This window comes from Cantharellus anzutake (genome assembly GCF_015039405.1).
Source record: "Cantharellus anzutake strain C23 chromosome Unknown EI90scaffold_6, whole genome shotgun sequence".
NCBI lineage: Eukaryota > Fungi > Basidiomycota > Agaricomycetes > Cantharellales > Hydnaceae > Cantharellus > Cantharellus anzutake.
The window spans coordinates 385,853-410,246 of NW_024066956.1; the positions used below are offsets into that span (position 1 = coordinate 385,853).

The following is a 24,394-nucleotide window of genomic DNA, read 5'->3' on the forward strand; positions in this document are numbered from 1 at the left end:
CGATGACAACATGTCAAAACATCTTCCTGCGCAGTGCCACAGCATTGCCCTTGCTTCTTGATTGTTCCAGCTCACCTCCAACTCGCCCCGCGAGCAAGCGCCCTTTGGAGCTCGTTGGGCCCATAAGTTTATGGCGCTCCTTAATTTCGAGATGCAATCTCTCCGATTCTCTGAGCCGCCAGAGAGAGCTCACAGGAGTCACAGCCGCCAGGGTATGGTTCCTGGTGAAGGACAACCACGTAGACGGTTGAAGCCATATATCTTGCTCGTGGGTCGGTATATTTATTATTCGGGGAATGCACGGGGCTTACTCCCCCGCAATATTTAGTCCTGGTCCTGCTTGTCATATCACCACAACCATCCATCATCATCCTTTGCACCAATTACTATTATATAGTGCGGCGTTCCCTCTTCCTATTGTGCTGTACGTTTGCTCTTGGGACTTGAACTCTTCTGGGGCTAAGTGACTCTTATAGTGCATCTATTTGTCAGCTACTTCTTGATCTTCATGATGATGTCCTCACTCATCGTTACCCTGGCGCGTGATCCTGGGCCAATAAGGCCCCTTGAAGCCATTGAGGGCGAGGATGCTGCTAGATTCTCATCTGACCAAAGAGATGAAATGAGTTTGACTGAGGCTCTTTTGCCTGAAAACGTCTCCATTCCTGTAAAAGCAAATGGCGAGCCCCGTTGGTGCAGAAAGGTATCTTGTTATTGCGTGCGAAATTTTTATGCTATCATACAGAGGATTGTGTGTTCTAGTGCTGGGCTCCAAAACCAGAACGAACTCACCATTGTTCCGAATGCAATCGATGTGTGCTGAAGATGGGTAAGGAGCATTGGTTTCAGGTGCACACCAACATGACTCAACTTTATTTCAATAGATCATCATTGCCCATGGCTGGCCAATCGCTGTGTTGTACGTGAAGGTCGCATGGAGGCCACACAAAGATTGCTTTCCTAACATGGTTTCCTCAAGGGCGCACGGACATACCCTTCGTTCTTACATTTTTTATTTTCAACTACTCTGTACTCTACTTACCAATTCTGGGTTGCCGCACCAGCTGTGTGGTACTATCTTGACCGGCCATTCATACTGGTAAGGTTTTCCAAAAGGTTGAAACCCCACGTCTCATCCTTTCTGGAAAAGGATGAAACCGATTACACACCTTTTCACGCCCTAACCATTGCACTTCTTGCTGCAATATTCACACTGACCGTTGGGCCTTTCTTCATATATCATGTTTATCTAACGTGGTGCGTCAATCTATATCGGTCAGTGCTCAACGTCTCACCAAGGGATCAGCACGAATCAAACAACCATCGAAACCCTTCATCCTTACATGTTGTTGTCATACCTCGCCCCATCGGTCCGATTGCCGAGGATAATGGGACCGAGTGTGACGCTGGATTACTCCATCACGATCCGAGCCCGCCTCCATTTTCTTCCTCTCCTCCTAGTCCAACGTCAACATCAAGTCCACCAAGAGGCTCACCTCCTCCGTATGCTGCCGCAGCTAGAGGGAGGAATCGCTCAAGAGTCCTCGACGACCCATATCGTTTCCCGTCGCCTCCACCGCGTCGTTGGGTGGAGCATGGACTCAATAGCAAACAGCGGATGCTCGTTCGAGAGGCAGCAGGGAGGATACGAATATACGATCTCGGGTGGAGGGAGAATATTTGGCAAACACTTGGAGGTCCCGACCCATCACAAGTCTCGTTTAGCAAAATGCGCATATGGACTGAACGGATGCTTTGGGGTGGTCGAGGGTAAAAAACAATTTCGTCTTGTATTTTCTATCTCGCTAATTTGGTTTGCATTGAAAGGCGAGGGAACGGGGAGACATTCCGACACAGCCAAATAGCGGAGAAGCGCCTTCGGGAGTTGGCTGTGGAACTTGTTGCATCGTCGTGATCAGGCAATGATCACGCAAATGATCTGTCAATATCCAGGACTCTGTTTACCTTTTTTTATGTATACTCCACTTTTAGCTAATTCATCCCTGAGATCCGGACAATATTTCATAAATTAAATTAGCTCTGGACACATTGATATTATTGTTCCCCCCACATTTAGCGCTTCAGGGGCTGTGTTGTATTTCCCACACGTGGCAAACTCCGATTGCCGGTTCAGCCTATGCTGTGTGGGCGCGAAGCAAGCGACGTAAACTTGCCTTGCTCCAACGTCCTGCTTGATCTGGAGGCTTTTTTCTTCTCTTTTCTTCTTTTCCCCCCGCACAGCTCGCTGGCGTGCTTTGGTTTCTGAGTTCTCGTACCGGAAAGGGATTCTGACAATTGTTGCGCAGCATGTCATCTACTGAATCACCTGGAACAACTGGGACGAGTGGGTCCCTCACTCCAACATCCGGGTCTCTCACCCCAACGAGCCCAACATCTGAGCCTCCCAGCTCAACATCGAGATCCCCAACCTCGACACAGACCCCAACTTCGGGTGCGTTAGTTTCTTGCCTTTTTCCGTCCCATCTGCCCAGAATTGCGTGATTAACGCCCAAGTATGCTACGTGCAGATACAAGCCAACCAACATCATCTCCCTCAAGTTCAGGCTCATCTTCATTGAGGTCAGAATCGTCGAGCTCTTCTTCAAAATCTTCTGCGTCTAGCGCAACGTCACCGTCACCGTCAACGACGACTGTTGGTACTACTACTACCACCAGTACGTTATCGTCGTCTTCGACGCGGTCGACGTTTTCCTCTTTGTCGCCTACATCGACAAGCAGTAGTCAGACAAGGTTGACCATTTTTCCTTTACTTTAACTGTTCAATGAAATTCCCTAGAACGGGAGATGACATATTCACTCCTTTTATTCTAGTTTCTCTTCTTCGTCAAGTCCTTCCACGTCAAGGATAATTTCCCCCACTTCATCCATTCCACCTACTTCATCCATTTTATCTACTTCGTCCATTTCACCTACCTCATCCGTTTCACCTACTTCATCCACTTTACCCACCTCATCCACCTCACCCACTATTTCATCTTTTTCACTTACTTCCTCCACTCTGCACACTTCATCCCCTTCATCCACGCCTCCTTTTTCTTCATTAAGCTCTTCATCTTCAATAATCTCATTTTCTTCATCTTTTTCCTCATCTAGCTCATCTGACTCATCCAGCTCATCCAGCTCAATAACCTCATCTTCCCTTTCCTCATCTAGCTCCTCTCCCTCAACGTCCTCCCCGAAATCTTCCGCAACTACGACAACATCGACTACGACTTCTACGACTTCTACGATTTCAACAACTACCCCTACATCAACCCGTAGTTTCACATCGTCCACCTCATCTAACTCCCAATTTACAATCTCGATAACTATTACTTCTAGTTCGAAGGCCGACCCTGGTGCATCAGGACTCGCATCAGGTGCAAGTACAACTACAAAGACGGTCAGTGCAATTAACACACATATTGCACCGGATCGTTGTTTAACCCCCTCCCATTTCGAAGGCATCTACCTCGACCTCATCTTCATTAAACGCTGGTGGCAAGGGCAGTGGCTCAGCTGTTAGCACGGGAGGAATTGTTGGTATTGCCGTGGGCATCGCTACAGTCGCAGCTGCTCTCATTGGTCTCGCCTGGCTTCTCCGAAGGAGGATTCGGGTACGACGCGAGTTTCACCAGGACTTTAAATCTCCACGTCCTTTCCTTGATAATGAACTGGATGAATTCCATGATGAAACTCCGGCTCCAGTGAGTGCGCTTGGAGCATTCAATTTTGCGACCTCATCATTTGCTTTTTTAGTATGCATACGGAGCCATTGGGTCGCAGGCTAATCTACCGACACGAAGTGGCTCTGCGTTCCGCGAGGAGTTCGGGAATGAGACTGGTGCTCCTTCCGAAGTGATTTTTGACACTCGTCACCACCATCAAGCTTCATCCTCATCCAATACATCTGCTGAGGCTCAAGCTCTTCTCCAAAACATGGAGGGTGGCCAAGCGAGGTTCACAGATGATGTTATGGAAGAATTCGATCGTCGGCAAGGAAGAGCATCCAACGCCCATTCTCTTGCCACCTCTGTGTCCGTGTACCCACCAAGTTCAGCGTCACACTCGCCGTTGATTTCGAATCCTCCTCGAACTTCGGGACCAAGCGAAACGTCACCCCATCAGCCCCTAGTTTCTCCTCCGGGCGCCACACAGTTGCTCATTCAAACCAACGATAACGATAGGTCTCAGTCACCCCCACCAACGCATCTTACTGGGGGGTCAACAACGCTTTCCGCTACGAATCCAGATCCTCAATGAACAATCACCAAACACCAGCGTTTAACAAAAAAGAACAGAACGCGTGGAAACTCACTGCTCGCTATACGCCTTGAAGAGGTCTCGACGTGCCTTAAATGCTGGGTGAAGGGGTCTGACCTCCCCCCCACCGCCCTTTTCGCGTTTCTCTTGAATACCTTTACGACACTTTCGCTACCCAAAATATCCTTAATCTCGGGGTCTCCGTTTTCTTAGACGTGTAGCACTTTACTTTCAATGGTGTTGATTGTTGAACAATATGTCGGCATTCTTTTCTTTTTCGTGCAGTTACGGACGGACTTGCCCAGTTGAACATATTTATACATGGATTCTGTTTTACAAACGGGGTTGAATTTGGAGCTTTATGGTGACTATCATCGATCCATTGCATCAACATTGCATCACCAGGCCCGTAATACTCTCCACTTCCTCTCTCAGTTTGAGATCGACTTGCTTGCATACATTGTGTGCTTCACATGTGGGCGTTGGTCGGCGCGCTAGGAAATCACGAATCCACAATCGGGTGGAATTATTTTTCGAATTACATGAGAGGGGGTGGGCACGTGCGACTTCTGTCTCGTTCTGTATGGGTGACCAACTGCCCGGGTCCTAACTTGCCTCTAGCATGGCTAAGTTGTTGAAGCAGGGGGAGTTTGGCTTCTTTCTCCCACCTGCTCGCTTGCCTTCGCGCTTGTGCTCGGTGTCACTGGTATGTTTCCCCCAATGCAGCAGGGCTTATAACTCACGCTCGCTTGCCAGTTACCTCTGGTTATTGCGCGGTTATTGCTTTCCCGCTTCTCTCTTTACTGCTCTTTGTGTCCTCAGCTATTGTTCCACCTCGCTTGCGCTTCTCTCTCTCTTTTGTCTAAGAATCCCAACGGACATTTGGTGAATCATTGATCGAGCATGCCTCACGATGCTCTCGCCTCAGATTCAAACCAGGCTCTCGAATCATCCGTCGCAGCTGAAACGCTCCGAATGCTCGACGATGTCGTCCGTCAATTCACTGCAGAAACCCTCTCCCTCTCAAGGGCATCTGCCCTTGTCAATGCAATCATCGCGGATGAAACCTCATTCACAGAAAGCCAAGCAGATCAAACCCGTCAACGCTACGGGGACGAACTTGAACAAATTACCAACGCCCGCCTTTGTGCTACAGCCAAAGGAGAACGCCGCCTTGGAGGAACTCGAGAAACAACCGAAATCGCTTCTGGACCGGATGGGGCTCAGCAACTTGATGCTCCTCTGCCTCGGCCTACCGCTCAGCCCGAGCGTGATGCAGATACGGGACCAGGCATCGTGGCCTTTGGCAAGGATCCAGCTGTCCAGTTCAAACGTGTCGCTGACGAGGAGGACGACCACCGGGCCGAGTACGCATGGAACTGGGGTTTTGGAAATGGGGGACCACCTTGGAGCCAGACAGCAGCCGGAACGCTCAACGACGCTCAAAAAACGCAAGCGCTTAGGAACGTTTACGACGCAAACATCAAACGCGCTGTGCGAAGTCTCTTCAAACGAGGAGGAATGCCGGAATTTCCCCCACATCTTTGGGAAGACATCCTCGCCAACCACCTCATCAACTTCGAACACCTTATTGACCACGACCGATTCCACTCGCTACGATACGACGATGCAGTCGAGATCTTTTCGACGAAGTTGTCAACGGACGGACAGTGGTTGCAGGCGTGGGTTTTGTACGCCGAGGCCGTCGTGTGGGCCTTCCCACATCGAAACGCAGAGCTTCAAATCTACCGCAGGCATATTGTCCGACGCTTCAATGCCACCGGAGCAGCGCTTACCCTCAAATACGACCAAGCAGCTCGAAAGTTCCTCCATACCAGCCCACACCTCTCCTTCGCTAACACCGGTGAATTGCAAGAGGTCCTTCACGACGTCTATTTGCGAGGAAACACCGATGCACGCTCGAATTTCAGTGGAGGATCCGGTGAGCGAAGCTCGTCTGCGATCGCAGGAAAGAAGCGAAAGCGCGGGATGGGAGATTATCCTATTTGTCGAGAATTCAACCGAACGGATGGATGTCGTCGAGCCGAGTGCCGATACTTGCACAAGTGCAGCACTTGCGGCACAAGTACTCACGGGGAAGCTAAGTGCTCTAAAACGAAAGAGAAAGCCTGATATCGGCCCCTCAGAGCATGGTGCGGAAAGTAAGCGACTGCGATACATGCGGTTCATCTTTGGGGAGCATCTACACTGTTGGTAACATATACCGAAAGTGCAAACCCGACGTCCCTTCAAGTTCATCGATATCACTGCAACGATTAAGTCCAACCCGAGCTTGTTCAAAATCGTTTCCCCAATTAAGGTTGATCGTTTGGAGACCCTTCTTTCCTCACATCCCAATCGTGCACTAGTTAATTCTATTTTTTCGGGCTTCCGCAACGGTTTCTGGCCCTTCGCCGACCTCGAAGACCCTGAGTCGGTCCCGTCAGGTGTTGTTCTTTGACCGAAAGGAACACCTGACCTCGACGCCGAGTCGACCCTTTTTCTTAAACAACAATGCAAAGCCGAGATGGCACTGGATACTCACCGGCCTTTGGCGACGAGCTTTTACCCGGGATGGTTGCCCATATTCACCGTTGAGTGCTAAGCTTTGTCTGGTTAATGACCATAATGCCGGCAATAAGTCCCTCACCTGCCGAAGGGAGCTTGATAACCTCAGCAACCTTGCTTCAAATATCCCAGCGATGATGTTGCAAAACGGAAATATTCGACCATCTTATGTGTGGCAGTCCGACGCTTCTCAAGCTTATCGTTGAATTTCAATGCACCCCAGATGGCAACCCTCATTCTATCATGTTGACCGGTGTGCCGTTTTTGGGAATCGAGCTTCTGGGTGGCTTTGGTGTCTCTTCTTTGGACTCGTCTGTGGGATCGCTATTCATCTACGAAGGATCCAAGGACTGCTACACTACGTCGATGATGCTTTTAATGTTACCTTCACCGATGAACTCAAGTTCTACACACTTTACAAGCGCTTCATGCTGTGTGATCAGGCAACCTTGTTGGAATTTTTGGACAACATTGGAGTGCCGCATGACGATGCAAAGCAGTTATACGGAAAACGGCTGGATTTCTCTTGATGTTGAAGATTTGTCGATTTCAATTTCCAAGGCGAAATTCTGTGCATACCGTGATACGAGACTACTCCAACGGCTCGCGCCGTCAACTCGCTGGGTGCTTCAAACTTCACAGGTTCCCCCCCTGTTTGACAACGGGCGCTTACTGAAGGTGACCTGCATCGCATTCAACAATCTATCCCGCTTACTCCTTCTCTCGTTCTCGACGATACACTCTTTGTCGCGCTTTTGCTTCGTTGGCTGACACTGTCTTATGCGCTCAGGAGAACTTGTTGACGGATGATGCTATTATTATTATTATTATTAACATTGCAAAGGCAAAGTTTTCCGGAAGAACCACTTTGTCCGAACGTTCTTCTGTGTGAAAGTTCCGTGACGAACCCAGCGTCCGCATATTTCTTTCTTTCTTTCTTTCTTTCTTTCCTACCGATGCACAAAGCGGGACCGATGGCTTTGAAAGGTTTCCACTGTCGTTCTTGAGAAGCGTTAAGGGGGATCTTGACCCACTTCAAAAAAAAAATAGATTTTTTTTTTTATTTTTTCAAAAACTACCTTTCTATGCGTGATACATACTAGGTTTCGACTTGTTGGCTCCGCGAAAACCGGAAGTTTACCCATGCGCTCCTAGCTTATTTTCCGTCTCCGATCCCATTATCAACAACCCCTAACGTTTGCTCTTAACTGAGGACTCCCGCTAGACTATATCCGCTTAATCGGTCGTTGGTCTTCTGAGGCCTTCCTTATTTTTATCTCTGCCAAAACCCCAATCTTTAATCCATTGGCCAGTTGCTCCGCTTTCGACGCACAACGCGCTGATCGTTTTACTCTAAACAAGTCCAACGGACACATCCATGGGCGAATCATTCATCGCCATCCTAATGTTACGGTTATCAGTTACGGCTCGCCCTTGGCTGTTGTATTCTCTATCCCGCAATCACATTTCGCGCCATGTCCACGTTGCGCAGTGTTCACTATGTTGGTCAGAAGCGATTAAAACTACAAGTGGATTGTTTAAAAAAAAAAAAAAAAAGCAATTCGTCGCAAAGGTAAAAACAAATAAAATAAAATAAAGCTACATAAAGAGTCCGATATTCGAGTGTAGCGTATAACTGAGCTCGCCGGGCTGCTATCAGATCGAAGGCTAGCAGAAAGAAAGCAAGAAAAAAGAGAAAAAAAAAGAGAAAAAAAAAGAAAGTAAAAGGGAAGTGACCATGTACTGATCATTCGAATGTTGTGCCCCCTTTAGTTCTGCGTCATGTAGAAAGCAGCGGCATCCTGATCCCAAATACAAACGAGCGAAGCTCTGTACTCTCCCGATTTACCAGTGATAGGCTCGTGATGTTTGTCCGATAGGTAACCATAGGCACCTGGTTTGCAAGAACCATCTCCCTGGACGAGCGAACCATCTTCTTTTGTCTTTCCGGTCTGTGCGAGACACACACACACACACAAGGTATGAAAATTTTGGTTTTTAAAAAAAAAAGAAGAAAGAAAAATCAGTTGATTGAATGGTGTGAGTTTGGGCCCTGGGGGATACGTTACCCAAGTCATGAATCCTCTACTATCGACGTCCCAGTTTTGTGGGATGGACTTTGGTGTGGCCATTTCGCCAGCAGCGCTGTTCAAGCAAGGTACACGCTTGACGACGTAAGGCTGTGGTCCGTATGGTTCCTGTGCGATGGGTAGTACGTGAGATAAATAAGGTGGGTTAGTATGAATAGTACTGGTTTCAGAAGAAATGGGAGGGGGGGGGGACACCTACCGTGACGGCTAGGCATTGCTTATACTGAGGAATGTAAATCCGACCTTAAGACGTGTGATCGGGGAAGTATGTTAAGAATATATATATATACGGCGGTTGTTTGTTACGCACCCCACTTTGTGAACGAGAAGTTGGTGGAATTCGCCCAGTTGGGAGTGCATTGCTAGAAAGAAACGACACGCGTTAAATTTCACTATCGAATCAAAAAACAAAAAACAAAAAATCCTTACCTGGAATTGAGCATAGATCCTGGGATGGGGCGTTTGGTGGAAGAAGGCCAATTCGTTCCTATAATTGAACGCGAACCATTTGTGCTTTCCTATGTATTTATATAAGTCTAACGAGTATATGGCAGAGGAGGATAGTATATTGACCTGTTGGGGAACCGTTATCTTTAAGGATCTCATGAGTGGAGAGGTAGCCGGTTTGATAAGTAACACATTTGGGGAGGAAGTAGCAGGAGCGGAGAGGCTGAGCCTGTGAAGAAGCTGGCGAGGATGCAAGAGACGAAAAGGGAGGTAAAGTACATATGAGGGGGAAGATCAGAGTGTGTGGGGAGGATCGCGTTGATGAGGGAAGGGGTCCATTCTCCGTTGTTTGATTTATAGCTAGGCAAGTGCCTGGGGGGTTACGTTTACGTACAAACTGGGGGTGCGGGAACACCTGATGGTTTTTACGTAGTTAGTGGGGTATAAGCAAGCGGAGGTGTTGAGCGTAAGTCTTGGCATGATCTCCGAGTTGTCTCGGGCACGAGCAGGGTGTGGTGATTATTGCAAGGATGCTATCGTTCATGCAACAAGCTATGTTCGAGTTGCCGCGTGACCCACACACCAATTTGAAATAAGGTAAAGGGATAAAAATAACTGAAACTAAGAAATGCGACGGAGGTGAGGCCGCGTGATCAGAGATTGGAAGCTTGTGATAAACCTCAACCCATGGAGTTCGGAAGATACCCTCCGTTGTAAATGATGTACAGCGATGATGTATAACTTCATGATGTTTAAGATCGTCATTTACAAGTTTGTGCGGATCAGGAAATACGTCAGTGTGAGTCGATCGCTCTCTCCTCTGTAAATCCGTTCCGTGCCGCAACGGCAATTCCGACATGGCTAAACCGTTTACAGCCCACCGAACAACCGGCCTTATGTAAAATCCGGCAAGCAATAGGGTCCCGTGACAGTTCATGAGCATCCCTATGAAATGAGTCCGCGGATATCAACACTAGAGGGTTTTGCCATAGAGTGAGTAAGTAGTGCAGGAGCTATATTAGCTATAGGGCCCAACGTGGAAGATCCGGTTCTGATACAGGGTTTGAGGGGAGTAAGAATCAATAAAAGCAGGTCCGATTCCAGATGCATTGGCACTTGCAGGGTCAAGTCATCGCAATATACAGATAGTAAATAGACGGCACCCTAGTTGACTGGTTCGACGACTTTGAACCAGTACTGGTTTCGCTTCCGGAAGCTGTTCAGAAAAGAAGAAAAGCATAGTACTGCGATGGAACGGGCAGGATAACGCATGGCATTGCATGTGATGTATAATTCCGGCCCAAGAACTCGATTTTTCCCACCGTGATGATGAACAGCCACCTCACAACTCTTCGGACTCGCGGATAACCGAAGTTCAACTCTCTTCTCGCTCTTCATCATTACAAACAACCCCCCTCCCCGCGATACGACCACTCGAGTAGAAGAAGAAGCAAACCCCAATGTCGGACGGTTACTCTTCGACTCCAAGTCAAAGGAAGCCTTCTGCACAACGTATTGCAGAGGCATCTTATAAGCGAACTCTTACCCGGCTCGACAAGATACAGCAACACATTGCCGATACACCTAGAGCCAACAAGTTGAAGGGTAAAGTAGCCATTATTACAGGTGTTGGATCTTTAAAGGGGATTGGGTACGCGTGGGGAAACCCTTTTCTTTATCACACGCAGTTGAAGGGCTGACATTTTTATGTATCACTAGTCGTGCTGCTGCTTTATTGTTTGCTCATCAAGGTATGATGAAAGAAAGAAAAGAAAAAACCGACGAGTTTTCCCCCCGCCCACAAACCACCTTATATTATAGGAGCAAGACACCTATACCTTATTGATTACGTTGAAGATAACCTACCGAATTTGAAAGAAACTATCGAGTCCAAGTACTCAGACGTAAAGGTCCGTCTTTGTCGGTTGAGAAAAATATAGTGTGTGTGTGCTCTCCCAAACTGACATTTGTTATTTCCATTTGCCTACGTAGGTGACGACGATCCAAGCCGATGCTGCTGATGACAAAGCGATCTCCAGTCTCTGTGCGAGAGCTATCCTTGAGGAAGGTCGATTAGATGTATTCTTCGCTAACGTAAGATGCATTTTCCCGACTCCCCCCGCCCCCTGCCCCTGCCACCATCCCCCCTTCCCCAACTCGCTTGCACAACTTATCACAACTATATCTAACTCTCCCCAACACGTCCCCCCTGGCTAGGCAGGAATAGCTACGGGTACCCACATATGGGATACAGATGCTGCGACGTTCGAAAATACAATGAGGGTTAACGCTTTATCGTGAGCTTCGACTGAATTTTCTTCTTTTCTTTTTTTGGTTGTTGTCTGATTTTGTTTTTGACACAGAGCATTCCTTGCGCTAAAATATGGTTCGGCGGCGATGAAGAAACTTAGTGACGATAAATCAGATAGTTGGGGGAGTATCATCATGACTGCTTCGGGTGAGTTAATAGGGGAAGGAATCGATATATTTTTTTCAGAAAAAAAGGATTTGGGGTTCTTATTGCACTTTACTTTATAGTTGCTGGACTTCGTGCTGGTGCAGGCTCAGCAGATTGTACGTCGTATTTTTTTTTATATCGAGTATCGTTTTCACTGTTTCAATAGATAGTTCTAGCAAAGCAGCGTGAGTTCAATGATTTGGCCTGCCTGATTAATTGATTTATCCCGACAAATGCGATGATATTTTCATAGTGTCATATCTCTGGCTCAACTAGGCGCATCCCAACTTCCCGATACCAACATTCGCGTCAATGCCTTATGTCCCGGTTTGATCGAGGTGAGTCCCTTTAGTGTTTGTTTGTTTGTTTTTTGTTTTGTTTTTAAAATGGTTCGTCGCGGTTTAGACGGGGATGACGACGAGTACATTTGATTATGCTCGTGCCAAGGGGGTTGCTGGGAAGATTGGGCAGTTGAATCCTCAACGTCGATTTGGCATGTCTGAAGGTGTGTAAAAAAAACTCCCGTTTGTCCTTTTTTTTGGTTTTTTGTTTTTTGTGCTACCCCTGGGTAGTTGCGTTAATGTGATGATGATGGGGGCTTAACAACCAAACGTTTGTTCTTCCGCCCTAACTTAGAGGTATGGTAATAATTTTTTTTTGGCTTCCAATGAATCGATGCTGAAATGTCCTCCTTTTTTTTATCTTTTTTTTTTCTATGGAGATTGCTCAAGTTGCGCTCTTCCTGGCTAGCGGTAAGTGTTACCTTTGCTGTGGCGTGCATCGCACGTTGGATTCCTGAGTCGTTTTTCATCGAAACAAACCAAAAACACACACGCAACGCACACGCACACACGCACACACACACACACACAATTTTTTTTTATTACGAAAGACGATTCGAGCTATATCAATGGACAAGCAATTGCCGTCGATGGAGGGCTCAGCGCGTCCCACCCAGTGGCGTTAGGAAAGATGTGGTGAATTTAGCTCTTCTTCCGCCACTCTCGCTTTCCAGAACACCACGACGACGACGACGACGAGGATTATGATCCCACGTCTTTGAGAACTGTTTGTAACCTTCCAGGCAAAAGAAACCCATTTTCAGATGCAGTACGGTTCCTGAATTTTGTCGATAATTTGAAGGTCCGCGTGTGACGTGACATCAGGGATCCATAGCCACCGCCGCTTGCACAACCATTATTTTGAAGTTGTCATGCATATGTATATATGGACCCATCAGAATACCTTCCTTGCTTCAACATCCCCCCCCCCAGTACAGTAATAGTCGTATAAAGACAACTGTCACAAGCGTAAAGAGAAAGAATGCCCGGGATTCCGTACTCTTTGGCATCTCTTACCATTCGTCTCGCTACTCAAGAGGAGAAAATCAAAGCAAGTAGAGGCTCGTTTCATTCCTCGGGGAGGGGAATGACGCTTGAAAGATATCTGAATCGGGATGCTGGTGTGTGTTGGTAGGGGTTAACTGAGTTGGCTTCCCTAACGCTTGCTTTGTATCTGGGTTCTCTCCGTTGCCATTTCTCCTCTCTCTCTCTCTTTGTTGTTTTTGTTTTTGTTTTTTTGGGAAAACCGTATCCCTTGCGAATTCCAATCAGTGATGGAGACGCTTGAGACTGCAACGAATGGCAGATTCAACGCTTGGTAAGTTGGAGCATAAATTTGGCCGCTCACTATACTACTTTACTATTACTATTATTATTCTTTCTTATCTAGGGTTTTGGCCCCGAGGGATGGAAAAGCAGGCCTCTTCGTCGCATCATGCGAGACGTGAGTGGGATACTCGTTTCGCCACTGGCATTTAAGAGGGGGAGCAACAACACACGAGCCCTGGTTTATTTTTTATAGATTTCGTCGTGACTCCCTCATATTACGACCTGGCGAACAGACACCTTCTTCGATCGTGTCGTATGGTATTGCGAGCGTGTTCACCCCCCCGGAACATCGAAGGAATGGATATGCGGCCCATATGATGCGTTTACTTCACCGAATCTTGGCACCTCCTTCGAGCCTCCCCCCGTTTCCGACCGAGATGTGGGGACAACCTCCCGTTGTACCAGAAGGGATTCTGGTGGGTGACGCCACCTTTTCGGTCCTATACAGTGACGTCGGTCCGCAATTCTACAAACTTTGTGGGCCTGTGCCTGGTCGTGAGGGTTGGGAGGTGCGGGATCCTTGGAGTACCCTTTACGATGTGTCAGAGGTGGACGAGAATCCACCGACCAGTAAATCTCTCACCTGGATCGAAGACCAAAATATGATACTGGATTGCATCCAAGCGGATGCGTGGGATTACATGTGTCGTGCTATGGCGAGAAAGCGCGTGGTTACGGTTCAAATTTTACGCTTGTCGCCGTTAAGCCCTCTTCTATCTATGCTTCATTTATGAACGCTCGTTATACGCTGTCACAACCTTCTCCGTGTCTTCCTTGGGAGACGGAAGGAAGATGGGGTGCTCGGTATTGGAACAATGACTTGTCGACACCGTCTTACATCCTCTGGGTGCCCGAACACTACCCGAATTCAACCCTGGTTATCACTCGCATGCGGATAGAAAATGCTCGTGCGTTGAGCGTTCTAGTTTCTGCCGCAAGGCATTTTGCACGTCAGAATGGGTTGAAGCGGGTTGAAGTTTGGAACACTATCGAGTCAGGGTGGATGGATCAGGTATCGGAGGCATGGGGTGGTTATAAAGTGAGAAGAGCGGAGTATCTTTCTTCTTTTGCATGGTATGGTGCGGAAAAGAAGGACGACGTGATATGGGATTTGAATGAGAGGTGTGTTTGCGTTTGATTGTGAGCAACAATCCGATACGATATTCCCTTTGTTAGGTTTGTATGGTGTTAGGTTACGCAAAGGCCGCTCCGCCCCGAACTTATGGTCCCGCTGATTGGTAGGAGGATCATTACTTACACACTGTAGTATTATATTGCATAACGGACTTATATGCCTATTATGGAAAGCCGATACTTCAACCTGCCGCGCCAACATTACTAAATAGATGTAAATAACTGTTCACAATTGCCTCACGGTTCCTTAACTACGTCCACTCCTTCTATCGACGCCATTTCTTTAGTTTGTTTTTGTTTTTGCCTGCAAGCCTCTCTGAAGGCACTCCGTCCTGATCCTTTGCTCTTGATTCGATCTCTTACTGACCTCCTTGCCGTGAGCATGATACGAGTGTTGGAGCTTGCTTGAAAAGCGCGCTAACGTCTCTCCCATAGGTTTTTTTTCGTTAGATATGGAGAACAATGTATCAGAAAAGTTGAAGGCCACTAGGTCTTCTAGCGTCATGACTCGTGTTCGAACGTACTCCCAAAGCAGTCAAAGCGACATCGCTCTGCCATTCCCTACAGCCCCGGCCTCGCCCTCACGCGAGAACCACCATCCATATGTAAGTTGCAACTTGAAAATTAAACTGTGATGTCAACATCCAAGCCCGAATAATTTATTCCTTCCTGTCCGTCGATCCAGGGAATTAAAACTACGTCTACGGGAATTCTCACCCGTTCGAATTCTTGCGTAACAACTCCAAATATCTCTCATTCTTACTCACCACTTACCTCTCCTGCACCACCTTGGAAAAACTCCCCCGCTAGCAAGTTGGAAGGTCGGAGGCATCGATACGCCAAGTCGCTGTCCGAAGCTCCGCCTCTCTTGCCATATCCTCCTTCCCGATCCTCCTCTCGATCGTCTAGGCGGAGCATGTCAATGTCTGAGGTCTTGGATGATCAAGATATCTTCTCAGACATAGGTCTTAGAGAAAGGTGCTCGTCCTCTCTAGTCAGACCTGATGACAGCATCTCCAACAACAACAACAACAACACTCCCACGAAGACCACGGACTTCCACGAAGAGATCGTCCGAAAGCTTGAGATTCCCGCCAACCCAAAACACTGGTCTCCAACAAGCCTCTCTTTGTATCTAGGGCATGTTTTGTCCAACAAAACTGGAGGGACGTTCCCGGACCCTGTCGTTCGAGATATTCAACTAGTCATAATTCGTGAGAGAATGAATGGAAAGTCTTTCTTGCATCTAACTGAGGAAGATCTCGTCAAGTGCGTTGATTCCTATAACGTTGATGATCGCTATCCGACATAGTCACTATTTAGGCTTGGAATCAATCCTATCTGGCGGCCCAAGTTCTTGTCACAAGCGTATCGACTGCGTCAGAAGGTTGTGCGCGGTCAGATTGTTGGCTTCGATGAGGACGGTTCTCCTAGTGCGAGCCCGCCATGCACAAAGAGTGAAACAAGCAAGGGTAGCTCGAAGTCTACTCCCAGTCCACGTGGATCTAAGATCTACCAGGAACGTCAGCAACAAGTCACAACAGGAACTAAAGATGAAACTGGTTGGATCGGTCGTGCTTTATTGGGTACCCCAAGTCCCACTCGCTCGAGGCTCAGTGGAGAGCCGAATCCATCGTATCGGCTTAATCAGTCTTTTGGGTCGTCCAGTGTCTCCCGTGTACGCGGCATGGTCGCTTCGTATGAACGCAGCCTTGGCTCTGACAGCGCCAGCTCTTGTTCTGACACGGGGGACGAGGCTGACGACGAGTTTTTCGATAAGGGGAGAGACTTTGGAAGTAGTTTGACCACCTATCTTGAAATCTCACCAAAGGGCACTGTGGACGATGCCACTAGCACAACCCTTGTTGTATCGACTGGGGTGGAGAACGATCAGATGTTATCAGGTCATTCACCAGACTCAATCGTTCAATCCAACACAAGTAGTAGGTCTGGATATATCACCCCTGATTCCGCCTCTTTATCCACGAGCTTTCCGGAGCATCACGATCGACCCTCGTCTCCACTTCAACATCTCGGTGAAGATAAATCTGGTCATTTGGAGCGCTCGCTTCCGTCCCCCACCACGAGCTCGGCATCGTCTTCTGCAGCCCCCGGTGTACCGGAGCCGACCATGGAGAGTTATTGAAGAACGCAGAGACGTATGAAGATGACGAAAGCGCCGCCGTTCATCACTGGCTCGAGAGCACCCTGGCTCGCCAAACGGCCCACAAAATCTCGGCTTCAGTTCACATCCCCTCTAGGATTTCAGGCAAGAATCGGCATCTCAAGACACCCTCGACCCCGCTCGAAAATCTGTTTGACTCAATTGTGTTGGAGTCGACTTCTGAAAAAGTTCAGACTCTTGATGTTAAAGCCCCTGTCACATATGACAGTAAGGCTGTTGAAACTGTCCCATTGGAGCCCGTTCCTTCTCTGGAGGTGCTGGAGCTTATCGAATCCTTCCGTGTCAGACTCGAAGCGGCTGAGCATAGACTGGACCACTTAGAAGCCCGTGAAGCTGCTCGAGAACAGAAGCCTTCACCGACTGAGGAGCTGCGAAAGCCCCATTGCGGATGCAGAGAATCAAACCGTCAATCCATATCGTTTTGCTGACAAAGGCACTCAATGTGAAGCTCAAAGGCGCCCTAAACCACCCAAGGCGCAGTCGCCAACAATTCCTCATTCGTCGGACGAATTGCCGTCGAATTTTTCACAGTACGTTTTAGCTGCGAGCCTCGGGATTGTAGTAGTCATTGCACAAACGATATTCAAACGCTTAATGGTGAAACGTTCTTAAACCTATCACTTCAGTCCACGGCTGTTTGGATGTTCTTTTCTATATCTTGCTCGCTTATCTGTCTTCAAGCATTTATGTTGTACAAGACGGTGTTCATGATATTACGTCGCATTTACGACCCTTAACCCGCACTGCGTTCCAGTATAGTATGAAACTAAAATTAACTGACTTCAATGGAATTCAGACCCGGAGTGATGATATATGGTCAGAGTCTAGTAAAATGTCGTTATCATTGTAAGACGGCAGGGAATAGACACCACACGCACCCTATAGCTCTCATCAGTAAATAGCCAACTGTCGAGACCACCTTCAAAAGGAGGCGTCAAGGGAGATAAAACTCAAGAATGGGATCCCTACGAGAGCGGCGATGATGCTAGCGGGCACACCGCACTTTAGAAAGTCAATGTTGCTAAGATATAGCTCGCCCATATCGTCCTCTTGTGTCGCACTATTTTCACCCCTTGTCAACTTATGATTGGATCGAATCAAAGAACACACGTACGCTGTTTGGTTAGGGAAGCCTGAAACGGGCATTCCCATCCCCGTTGAACACACCAGACCAGTGATAAATATCAGCAGTCTAGGAACTGTCAAGTGAGGGGGACAATCAAGTGCAGGAGGTGAGTACGAACCTCGGATGTGGTACTGGGAGGTTAGAACCAACTTCACGAGCAATCGGAACCAGTAAAACGCTGGCAATCGTGTGACTGATGAAGGTCGACACTATCTGTCAGGATGATCCATCAACGAGGACGTGGTCTGGCGTGAATGTGCAGTGGAGTGTTGCACTTACCATGACAACACAAGAAAGCGCTAACACGACCGAATAGAGCGGCAACCCCAAAACCAAGCCCCTAATGACAACATCCATTTGCTGAAGTAAACCACTCGAGACAACGGCTTTGCCCAGAGCAATACCGCCCATCGCCAAGAAGACAATGCTCCAGAGAAATTGATCAAAATCAGCCTGTTTCACGTCAGTTTGTACGTGAACGGGCCCGCAGTCAAGGAAATAGTCGGCCTTGGGGCGTACCTTCTTTAACACACCAGAACCAAAGAACGCGACAATTGGAATGATGGCAATGGTCCCCATGTCGCCAAAAAACACTTCGATCTCGTGTGCGACACACCAAAGTGCTATAGTTACTAGACATACAAATGTCACCCAGTATTGTTGAGGAGTGAATTTGTCGCGTGTAGGACGTATTGGCTTAACCTGTAGTTTCTTGCCATCCGCCGTTGTACTCGGACGATAGATCGAAAGGAGCAAGAGCCAGATTAGTACAATGGATAACCCGGAGACTGGTAGCGCAACTGCAAACCACTGCAACCAGTCGATAGGCGGGACCATTTCATTCAGGGCAATGATGTTCTGAGGGGACGAAATAGGGGAGCTCTGGCCTCCAATGTTAGCAGCAAGTGCAATGGACATCTGAGTTAAGGGGGCGTCACTGTAGCGAAATTGTATTTCCGCGGACATTGAGCGTCTGCACTTACAATAAGGCATGGTGCAAACGTTGATTTGGGGGGAAGAGAGGAAAGAATTGGCTGGAATGAATTGTGAAAAGTAAAACTGAAAACTGGAGACTACCCAAAAGGTTGTTATACAAACGTACCCGAATCAGCGCGAAGCACAATGCAGGGGCAGCCACATTACTGCAGAGAAATCAATCAGTATTCATCCGCAAGTACTGCATAAGATCCGGCTCACCTAATCCACATGCTGGCGAAACAGGCCACACCCATGAAAGCCAATATGACGGTACTAGGCCGAGTCCCAGCTAAACTCAGAACTCGGGTAATCAATATGCGGTCGATATTGGTTTTACTAAGGGCACTCGACAGGGTAAATCCGCCGAGAAGAAGCATGATGGTGGGAGAAAACATAACAGAAAATATCCATCTAGAGTAGCAATACTTTGTTAGGACGCAACACAATGGGAACCCAGTGAACGAGATCTTACGTAGTGGCGTCACGGGCTGTCATTCCCACCCATTTTCGTCCCGTATGATGCGCAAAACAACGACCATAAACGGAACGGATGTAGAAGTGACGAATAGGGGAATAGCCTTGCGAAGGGCATGAGAGAGTTGAGTGTGATGAAGAAATGGGCAGCTTACCTCCGATGCCCATAGAATTGTTGCAAAAATGAGAACGGCGAAGCACCGATTGGCTTCGCGCCCATCAAGTACACGAGTGTTGAGCAAGGCAATGAAAGCAGTGAGGGCTATCGCTAGCCATATCCGCCTTCCCGTGACTTTGAAGACGCCCAATGGGGTAGGAATGGCTAAGAGTGGTGGAGCGGCCTCGTGCTGGACACTGGCCGAAAGCAAGCTCTTTACTTGACCATCGTTCTCTCCCCTGCGTTCCTTGCCGATCATCTGCCTCCACACAGTATCTCGTTCCCATACGATCTGAGGCAATAGAATAAAATGCGCAGTTCATATTGGCCATAAACCATGACAAATTCGTGAGCCTGAGCCGATGGAAAGATGCAAAAGAACACGCACTTGTTCACGCTGATAGAGCTTGAGCTGTTTCAGGGCAGCGGTCTGGTTCCCCCTAGTTACGCATCTGGCGTAGTGATTGACCAATTCGCTGATGAATTCGTCCAAGTGTGACTTGGTCGCAGGCTCAAAAGGGTAGTCTTTATCCACGCGTTCACGCATGTACATTTCTTTGAGAGAATTATCAGTGATCTTGTCAAACCTTCCATAGTGGTCGTGAGTTATCTTTTCATCTTTTCATTGCCTTAAAGCCTAGAGGGGTGCAAAAAAACGTACTTTTTAAGGATTTTCCTAAATCCTGAGTAGTTGAGTTCCACATATGACTTTAGTGAGGTGGCGCTGATATAAAGAGTAGTAATTCTCCTTTTGAAAAGCATCCGTACGTCCCACGCTGCCGTAGTTTTTGCCGTCCAAATAGTGTCAGGCTCTTTGTGTGCGAATAGATTCGCCAGAGGTGCTGTGAGAGCTGTGGTTAAGCTTCCTGAACGTCTCCTTTCTCTTTCGCTTTGAGGCCGGGCGGCTCGTGGAGCACCTGCGTGGGGCCGTAGCTTGCCTCAATGTCATCTGGAGGATCTTGACTTCGTTCTGTCCACCATGAATCGAAAAGAGCAAAAGGGTAAAAGCTTCAACTTAATGTGCGCGAAAGTGGCGGGTAATAAACTAACCGAGCGAGATAGTCTGCCGAGGAGGGCGGGCATTGGTGGAGACAGATCTTTTCCTTCTTGTGGAACTCGTCCCCCAAATCGATGTCTCATCCGAGTCGCCATCATCCTCCTCGTCTCGTTCATCCTGCACAACGCCCCTATCCTCAGCAGCCTCAATACCAGTTGTAAGATTCTCCAATTCCGATCGAAGTTCTTCTTCCTGTGAAATGTAAAATGTGACGATCTTTTCTAACTCGCGGTCAAGGAGGGGAACGAATTTCTGGACAGCCTCAGTTCGTTGACCATTCCCCAACAGGGATGAACGTTCATGGTCCAGTCCACCCAAATCGTATGTTTGCTCTCTTTCCAAATCGTATATCACCTTCTTAAGCGCCGCATATCTGTGAAATAAAACTGGTGAATGTAGCTTTGAAGAGCCACCCAATTCGAGTCGTGTACATACGCTATATACTCGTCCCACCATTCCGCGACCGCATTAAACTTGAGCGAATTGCTAATCACCAACAAAATATTAGTCCATCGTGCCCCATAAATCAATATGATGACCGAATTCAACCAGAACACTCGCCTGAATTTCATCGGGTCAACTGCACGATCAACAGTTGCTCTATGGGTAACAACAGTAACAAATCCCTCCCTTGCTCTTTCGCCCCCCTCTTCTGGAACACGAGCAGCAGCAGCGGAAAGATTAATGTCCCTTAACGGAACAAGGCTCTCGCACTCGTTATACTCTTCCCTTCTCCCAACGCCACGAAAAGGCGCACCAGTGAAACGTGAATAACGATTGAGGAATTCGAAATGCTTCCAAACCCCCCACCACGCCAGCGTACAGATAACGCGTCACAGCTCGTGCGCCGTACTTCCCAATATATTCCTCGTTTTGACTTGTGCGTTGTTGCGTTTGATGTCTGAGGGAGGACTGTTGGCTCGTGTCCAGGCGGGCTCAGGGGTTTTGCCGGGATTGCCAGTCTGGGGATTCAATTGATTCCTCGAAGTCAACTACGCACTGACCAACAATTAGAGCTCGAAAGATGACCAGCGATTTGGGTGCGAACGTTGTCTCTGACTGTGAATAACGCCTCAAAATGTATCGTAACTATGGATGCACTGGCTGGCCTTCCGCAAAGGCAACGTAACGTCATGGAATCAGTCAACAAGATTTACATAGAAGAGATCTTGAACTTGACTATTATAAAATTATTGAGGCACCCGAAAATCATAGGTAACGGTGCCGAACGGGACCCTTTTTAAATTTCGAACAACAGATAGACAACAAACGAAATCTGACACTGCCAAGTAAGATCTCGACGACAGGAAAAAAAGAGAAAGATTATACGGAGGCTGCATGCGAAAGGAAAGTTGAAAAACCAGACTAAGGAAGCTAGGGTATATATGCATGCATGTTCAAGAGGACATGCATTTGGAACAGGAAGAAACGAAAAGAGAAAGCTGCAAGCAAAGAGGGTATTGGTCGTGCGACAGTGCAGAAACAACTCAGTACCATGAAATGAGAGAGAAGCAAATCAAGGGGGATGAAGCTGCCATCGATTGATGTTGTTATAGCCAAGTAACTTGGAGAGGAGAAGGTAACAGTTCCGGTACAAAGAAAAGAAGAGGAAGAGAAAGGGGCTTTAGTGACGTCGTGGTGGTAGCTGTAGCTGTAGCAGCGGCTGTAGCAGCGGTGTGATAGCGTCAATGGTAGTATCGTTGCAGCAGTAAGTAGTAGAAGATACAAACGGTGATCAAAGGGGAACGATGAAAAAATGCGCGCCATCAAGCTTTGGAAGTTTTTGGACTAGGGGGTGGTGATGACAATGAAATCAGTGTTTCGTCAAAAATTGCATAAGGGGGATAAAGAAAAGTGAAAATGAAAACAAGCAAACAAAAAACCCTTTGGAACGCCGGGCACAACCGCAGGGTATTCGCAGCAATCGGATGACAGAATAAGACGGGAAGAATGTAAGGTGAAGCAAGGCGCAAAATCTGGGGGAAAAGAACCAATATCGATTGCCTTTAGATGCACGAGCCTGATACAAAATCTTACCACGGCCGTATAGGCACTCGGACTCTGGGCGATGACTCGGGAGAACCAAGATGAGCAACTGAAGTAGGAGCAGAGGCGGACGAAGTGGCAGCAGGAGCTCCGGTAACAGCGCCAGCAGTAGCAGTCAGCTTCGAATCCCCAGATGGCGAACCCTTCGCCGAAGTCGTTGCTGATAATGGACGCTTGGTAACAGGACTCACGGGTGTCCTAACCCCGCTACGATCAGCCGTCTTCGATAACCTCGTCCGAACAGGTGATCCGGGAACACTGGCGGGGCCACCACCGGCAATGGGGGCAACGCCCGTAACGGGTGACCTCCTGACATCGCTCACAGGTATTAAATGCGGTCGACGTTCGAACTCGTTCGCAGGGTCGGTCATGTCAACCTCACGCATCGGCAGTTGAGGTGAGCCACGAGGCGAACCATCCGAGTCCGACATCAGCTCATCCTCCTGCGAACGGGCACGGAGACGAACGGAAGGGGGGAATCCCTCGGTCGAAACGAAGCCAGAAGTGTGACCAGCCTTTGCTGCAACCTCATCGTCGCCTACTTCCCAGATCTTCGGTTCGGCAGTAGGTGGTGACCAACGACCATGAGGGGAAGACAAGGGAGATGGGGGAGAACGATCAGTGGAGTGAGTAGGCGAGCGCATGTTAGGAGTCTGAGTCCAAAATGATGAAGGTGACGAAGGACGTGTTGACACAGGCTCTCGGTTATGACGACGATGTTCATACGGTGCACCATGGAACGATCGTTGCCGTTCCCGACGGTGAGGTCCGAGAGAGGGGTTATGATCTGCGTGATACCCGGGAGTTTCTCCTGATCGTGAATAATGATGCGTTGGCCTCGAAAATGAATACCCGTGCTCTCGAGCATGCGGGTGAGGGTGATGGCTTTCGTGAACCCCGTAATCCTGTTGTGACGGGTAAAATTGGTGAGGCGGTGGCGCGCTCAATGACCTTCTTCGACTCTCCATGTACTTATCGGACGGCATCTCATGCCTTGAACCTAGTGGCGTGAGCGGCGATGGTCCAGCGATGGGGCCCTGGCTCTGCTGAGATACGGCGGCGTTATTACCGTCGTCAATCTTCAGACGCCGCAGCACACTCGCAGTATCCATGCTTTGGGTGTATCCTTCTCGAAGGTTACCGATTGGTGGAAGAGGTCTCTCGAGCATTTGGCGGGGTGCAGGTTCCCCACCGGGATGTCCAGGGTGTGCCGGGTATCCCGGCTGACCGAAGCCAATGGCCGAGATGGGCGGAAGATTGAATCCCCCTCCTTGGGTAGGCATCTCGGACGACGACGGGCCATATTGATGATGTGAAGAGGGAGGGCGATGTGGATAAGGCGCATAACGACGACTGTCCGAGTTGCGCCGCGCTCTTCCATCGTGCGAGGACATGGACATCCTGGGAGAGATAGGGTATCCGTGTGGACTGCCCGGATGAGGTGGAGGAAGCGGCATACGGTTTCCATAAGGTGGTGGGTGTGGAGGGATACCATGTTCATAACCACGGCCCCCATGGCCGTAGGCAGGATGGTGGGGATGAGACGGGTAAGGATGTAAATACGACGACGGTGGGTAGTCTGGCGTAGGCGGACGATACTGCGGTAACCCATGTATTGGATAGCGAGGGGCATACGTAGGGAAAGCGGAGTTATGTAAGTCTCGATTCGCAGTCAATTTGGCGACTTGGGTATTGGTCCGTTTTCGACGTCGCCCAGAATTCTCGAGGACCTGGCCATAAC

General features: G+C 48.5%; 11 protein-coding genes across 11 annotated transcripts; 7 read left to right on the plus strand and 4 right to left on the minus strand.

Moving 5' to 3' along the window:
- Positions 1-333: 333 nt before the first annotated feature.
- On the plus strand, positions 334-1,774 carry EI90DRAFT_2907683 (DHHC palmitoyltransferase-domain-containing protein; the record flags this gene model as incomplete). The annotated part of the gene is made up of 8 exons (XM_039054293.1): positions 334-424; positions 477-703; positions 763-829; positions 885-919; positions 980-1,099; positions 1,151-1,257; positions 1,307-1,398; positions 1,542-1,774. Coding segments are annotated over 8 exons (972 nt in total), but the record flags the coding sequence as incomplete, so codon positions are not given.
- Positions 1,775-2,611: 837 nt separating this feature from the next.
- EI90DRAFT_3037265 (uncharacterized protein) lies at positions 2,612-3,631 on the minus strand. Its single transcript, XM_039058762.1, has 3 exons — positions 3,465-3,631; positions 2,833-3,403; positions 2,612-2,751 (listed from the first exon to the last, which is right to left on the minus strand). The coding sequence occupies exons 1-3, from the start codon at positions 3,581-3,583 to the stop codon at positions 2,743-2,745; spliced, it is 699 nt and encodes a 232-aa protein (XP_038921214.1). The 5' UTR covers positions 3,584-3,631; the 3' UTR covers positions 2,612-2,742.
- On the plus strand, positions 3,492-4,280 carry EI90DRAFT_3037266 (uncharacterized protein). The gene is made up of 2 exons (XM_039058763.1): positions 3,492-3,707; positions 3,760-4,280. The coding sequence occupies exon 2, from the start codon at positions 3,940-3,942 to the stop codon at positions 4,261-4,263; it is 324 nt and encodes a 107-aa protein (XP_038921215.1). The 5' UTR covers positions 3,492-3,707; positions 3,760-3,939; the 3' UTR covers positions 4,264-4,280.
- Positions 4,281-4,282: 2 nt separating this feature from the next.
- Positions 4,283-6,698, plus strand: EI90DRAFT_2260516 (uncharacterized protein). Its single transcript, XM_039052779.1, has 4 exons — positions 4,283-4,815; positions 4,885-4,969; positions 5,020-5,148; positions 5,203-6,698. Exons 1-4 carry the CDS (start codon positions 4,625-4,627, stop codon positions 6,394-6,396), a joined length of 1,599 nt encoding a protein of 532 aa, XP_038921216.1. The 5' UTR covers positions 4,283-4,624; the 3' UTR covers positions 6,397-6,698.
- Positions 6,699-8,600: 1,902 nt separating this feature from the next.
- Positions 8,601-9,649, minus strand: EI90DRAFT_3012614 (uncharacterized protein; the record flags this gene model as incomplete). The annotated part of the gene is made up of 6 exons (XM_039056575.1): positions 8,601-8,783; positions 8,901-9,029; positions 9,121-9,164; positions 9,232-9,283; positions 9,351-9,408; positions 9,561-9,649. 6 exons carry the CDS (start codon positions 9,647-9,649, stop codon positions 8,601-8,603), a joined length of 555 nt encoding a protein of 184 aa, XP_038921217.1.
- Positions 9,650-10,828: 1,179 nt separating this feature from the next.
- Positions 10,829-12,807, plus strand: EI90DRAFT_2907642 (uncharacterized protein; the record flags this gene model as incomplete). The annotated part of the gene is made up of 12 exons (XM_039054290.1): positions 10,829-11,019; positions 11,088-11,119; positions 11,190-11,278; positions 11,361-11,462; positions 11,586-11,665; positions 11,732-11,826; positions 11,907-11,942; positions 11,993-12,011; positions 12,080-12,164; positions 12,232-12,333; positions 12,548-12,578; positions 12,719-12,807. The coding sequence occupies 12 exons, from the start codon at positions 10,829-10,831 to the stop codon at positions 12,805-12,807; spliced, it is 951 nt and encodes a 316-aa protein (XP_038921218.1).
- A 266-nt stretch (positions 12,808-13,073) lies between these two features.
- On the plus strand, positions 13,074-13,586 carry EI90DRAFT_3037281 (uncharacterized protein). Its single transcript, XM_039058764.1, has 2 exons — positions 13,074-13,288; positions 13,440-13,586. The coding sequence occupies exons 1-2, from the start codon at positions 13,150-13,152 to the stop codon at positions 13,487-13,489; spliced, it is 189 nt and encodes a 62-aa protein (XP_038921219.1). The 5' UTR covers positions 13,074-13,149; the 3' UTR covers positions 13,490-13,586.
- A 287-nt stretch (positions 13,587-13,873) lies between these two features.
- Positions 13,874-14,833, plus strand: EI90DRAFT_3037284 (uncharacterized protein; the record flags this gene model as incomplete). Its single annotated transcript, XM_039058765.1, has 3 exons — positions 13,874-14,005; positions 14,158-14,618; positions 14,673-14,833. The coding sequence occupies 3 exons, from the start codon at positions 13,874-13,876 to the stop codon at positions 14,686-14,688; spliced, it is 609 nt and encodes a 202-aa protein (XP_038921220.1). The 3' UTR covers positions 14,689-14,833.
- A 383-nt stretch (positions 14,834-15,216) lies between these two features.
- On the plus strand, positions 15,217-17,620 carry EI90DRAFT_3037286 (uncharacterized protein). The gene is made up of 5 exons (XM_039058766.1): positions 15,217-15,235; positions 15,316-15,899; positions 15,954-16,768; positions 16,808-17,069; positions 17,163-17,620. The coding sequence occupies exons 2-5, from the start codon at positions 15,547-15,549 to the stop codon at positions 17,425-17,427; spliced, it is 1,695 nt and encodes a 564-aa protein (XP_038921221.1). The 5' UTR covers positions 15,217-15,235; positions 15,316-15,546; the 3' UTR covers positions 17,428-17,620.
- Positions 17,621-17,656: 36 nt separating this feature from the next.
- Positions 17,657-21,179, minus strand: EI90DRAFT_2907376 (SPX domain-containing protein; the record flags this gene model as incomplete). Its single annotated transcript, XM_039054283.1, has 15 exons — positions 17,657-17,734; positions 17,785-17,875; positions 17,930-18,007; positions 18,060-18,154; positions 18,221-18,394; positions 18,461-18,859; positions 18,925-18,975; positions 19,044-19,083; positions 19,139-19,330; positions 19,421-19,497; positions 19,549-19,842; positions 19,939-20,137; positions 20,212-20,488; positions 20,601-20,980; positions 21,043-21,179. 15 exons carry the CDS (start codon positions 21,177-21,179, stop codon positions 17,657-17,659), a joined length of 2,562 nt encoding a protein of 853 aa, XP_038921222.1.
- Positions 21,180-22,152: 973 nt separating this feature from the next.
- EI90DRAFT_2261075 (uncharacterized protein) lies at positions 22,153-24,364 on the minus strand. Its single transcript, XM_039052780.1, has 3 exons — positions 22,645-24,364; positions 22,338-22,395; positions 22,153-22,270 (listed from the first exon to the last, which is right to left on the minus strand). The coding sequence occupies exons 1-2, from the start codon at positions 24,108-24,110 to the stop codon at positions 22,374-22,376; spliced, it is 1,488 nt and encodes a 495-aa protein (XP_038921223.1). The 5' UTR covers positions 24,111-24,364; the 3' UTR covers positions 22,153-22,270; positions 22,338-22,373.
- Between the last annotated feature and the right edge of the window lie 30 nt (positions 24,365-24,394).

What these genes read in the sequence shown, in the direction of transcription:
- EI90DRAFT_3037265 (XM_039058762.1), bottom strand. Translation starts at nt 3,583, where the DNA reads ATGAGAGCAGCTGCGACTGTAGCGATGCCCACGGCAATACCAACAATT. An exon ending in GATGAGGTCGAGGTAGATGC is followed by an intron (nt 3,404 to 3,464) that starts CTTCGAAATGGG and finishes AATTGCACTGAC; the next exon opens with CGTCTTTGTAGTTGTACTTG.
- EI90DRAFT_3037266 (XM_039058763.1), top strand. Translation starts at nt 3,940, where the DNA reads ATGGAGGGTGGCCAAGCGAGGTTCACAGATGATGTTATGGAAGAATTC.
- EI90DRAFT_2260516 (XM_039052779.1), top strand. Translation starts at nt 4,625, where the DNA reads ATGGTGACTATCATCGATCCATTGCATCAACATTGCATCACCAGGCCC. An exon ending in GCTTGTGCTCGGTGTCACTG is followed by an intron (nt 4,970 to 5,019) that starts GTATGTTTCCCC and finishes CTCGCTTGCCAG; the next exon opens with TTACCTCTGGTTATTGCGCG. An exon ending in AGAATCCCAACGGACATTTG is followed by an intron (nt 5,149 to 5,202) that starts GTGAATCATTGA and finishes GATTCAAACCAG; the next exon opens with GCTCTCGAATCATCCGTCGC.
- EI90DRAFT_3037281 (XM_039058764.1), top strand. Translation starts at nt 13,150, where the DNA reads ATGCCCGGGATTCCGTACTCTTTGGCATCTCTTACCATTCGTCTCGCT. An exon ending in ATATCTGAATCGGGATGCTG is followed by an intron (nt 13,289 to 13,439) that starts GTGTGTGTTGGT and finishes AATTCCAATCAG; the next exon opens with TGATGGAGACGCTTGAGACT.
- EI90DRAFT_3037286 (XM_039058766.1), top strand. Translation starts at nt 15,547, where the DNA reads ATGTCAATGTCTGAGGTCTTGGATGATCAAGATATCTTCTCAGACATA. An exon ending in ACCGGAGCCGACCATGGAGA is followed by an intron (nt 16,769 to 16,807) that starts GTTATTGAAGAA and finishes AGATGACGAAAG; the next exon opens with CGCCGCCGTTCATCACTGGC. An exon ending in AGCCCGTTCCTTCTCTGGAG is followed by an intron (nt 17,070 to 17,162) that starts GTGCTGGAGCTT and finishes GCTCGAGAACAG; the next exon opens with AAGCCTTCACCGACTGAGGA.
- EI90DRAFT_2261075 (XM_039052780.1), bottom strand. Translation starts at nt 24,110, where the DNA reads ATGCCGCTTCCTCCACCTCATCCGGGCAGTCCACACGGATACCCTATC. An exon ending in CGAGTGCCTATACGGCCGTG is followed by an intron (nt 22,396 to 22,644) that starts GTAAGATTTTGT and finishes ACCACCCCCTAG; the next exon opens with TCCAAAAACTTCCAAAGCTT.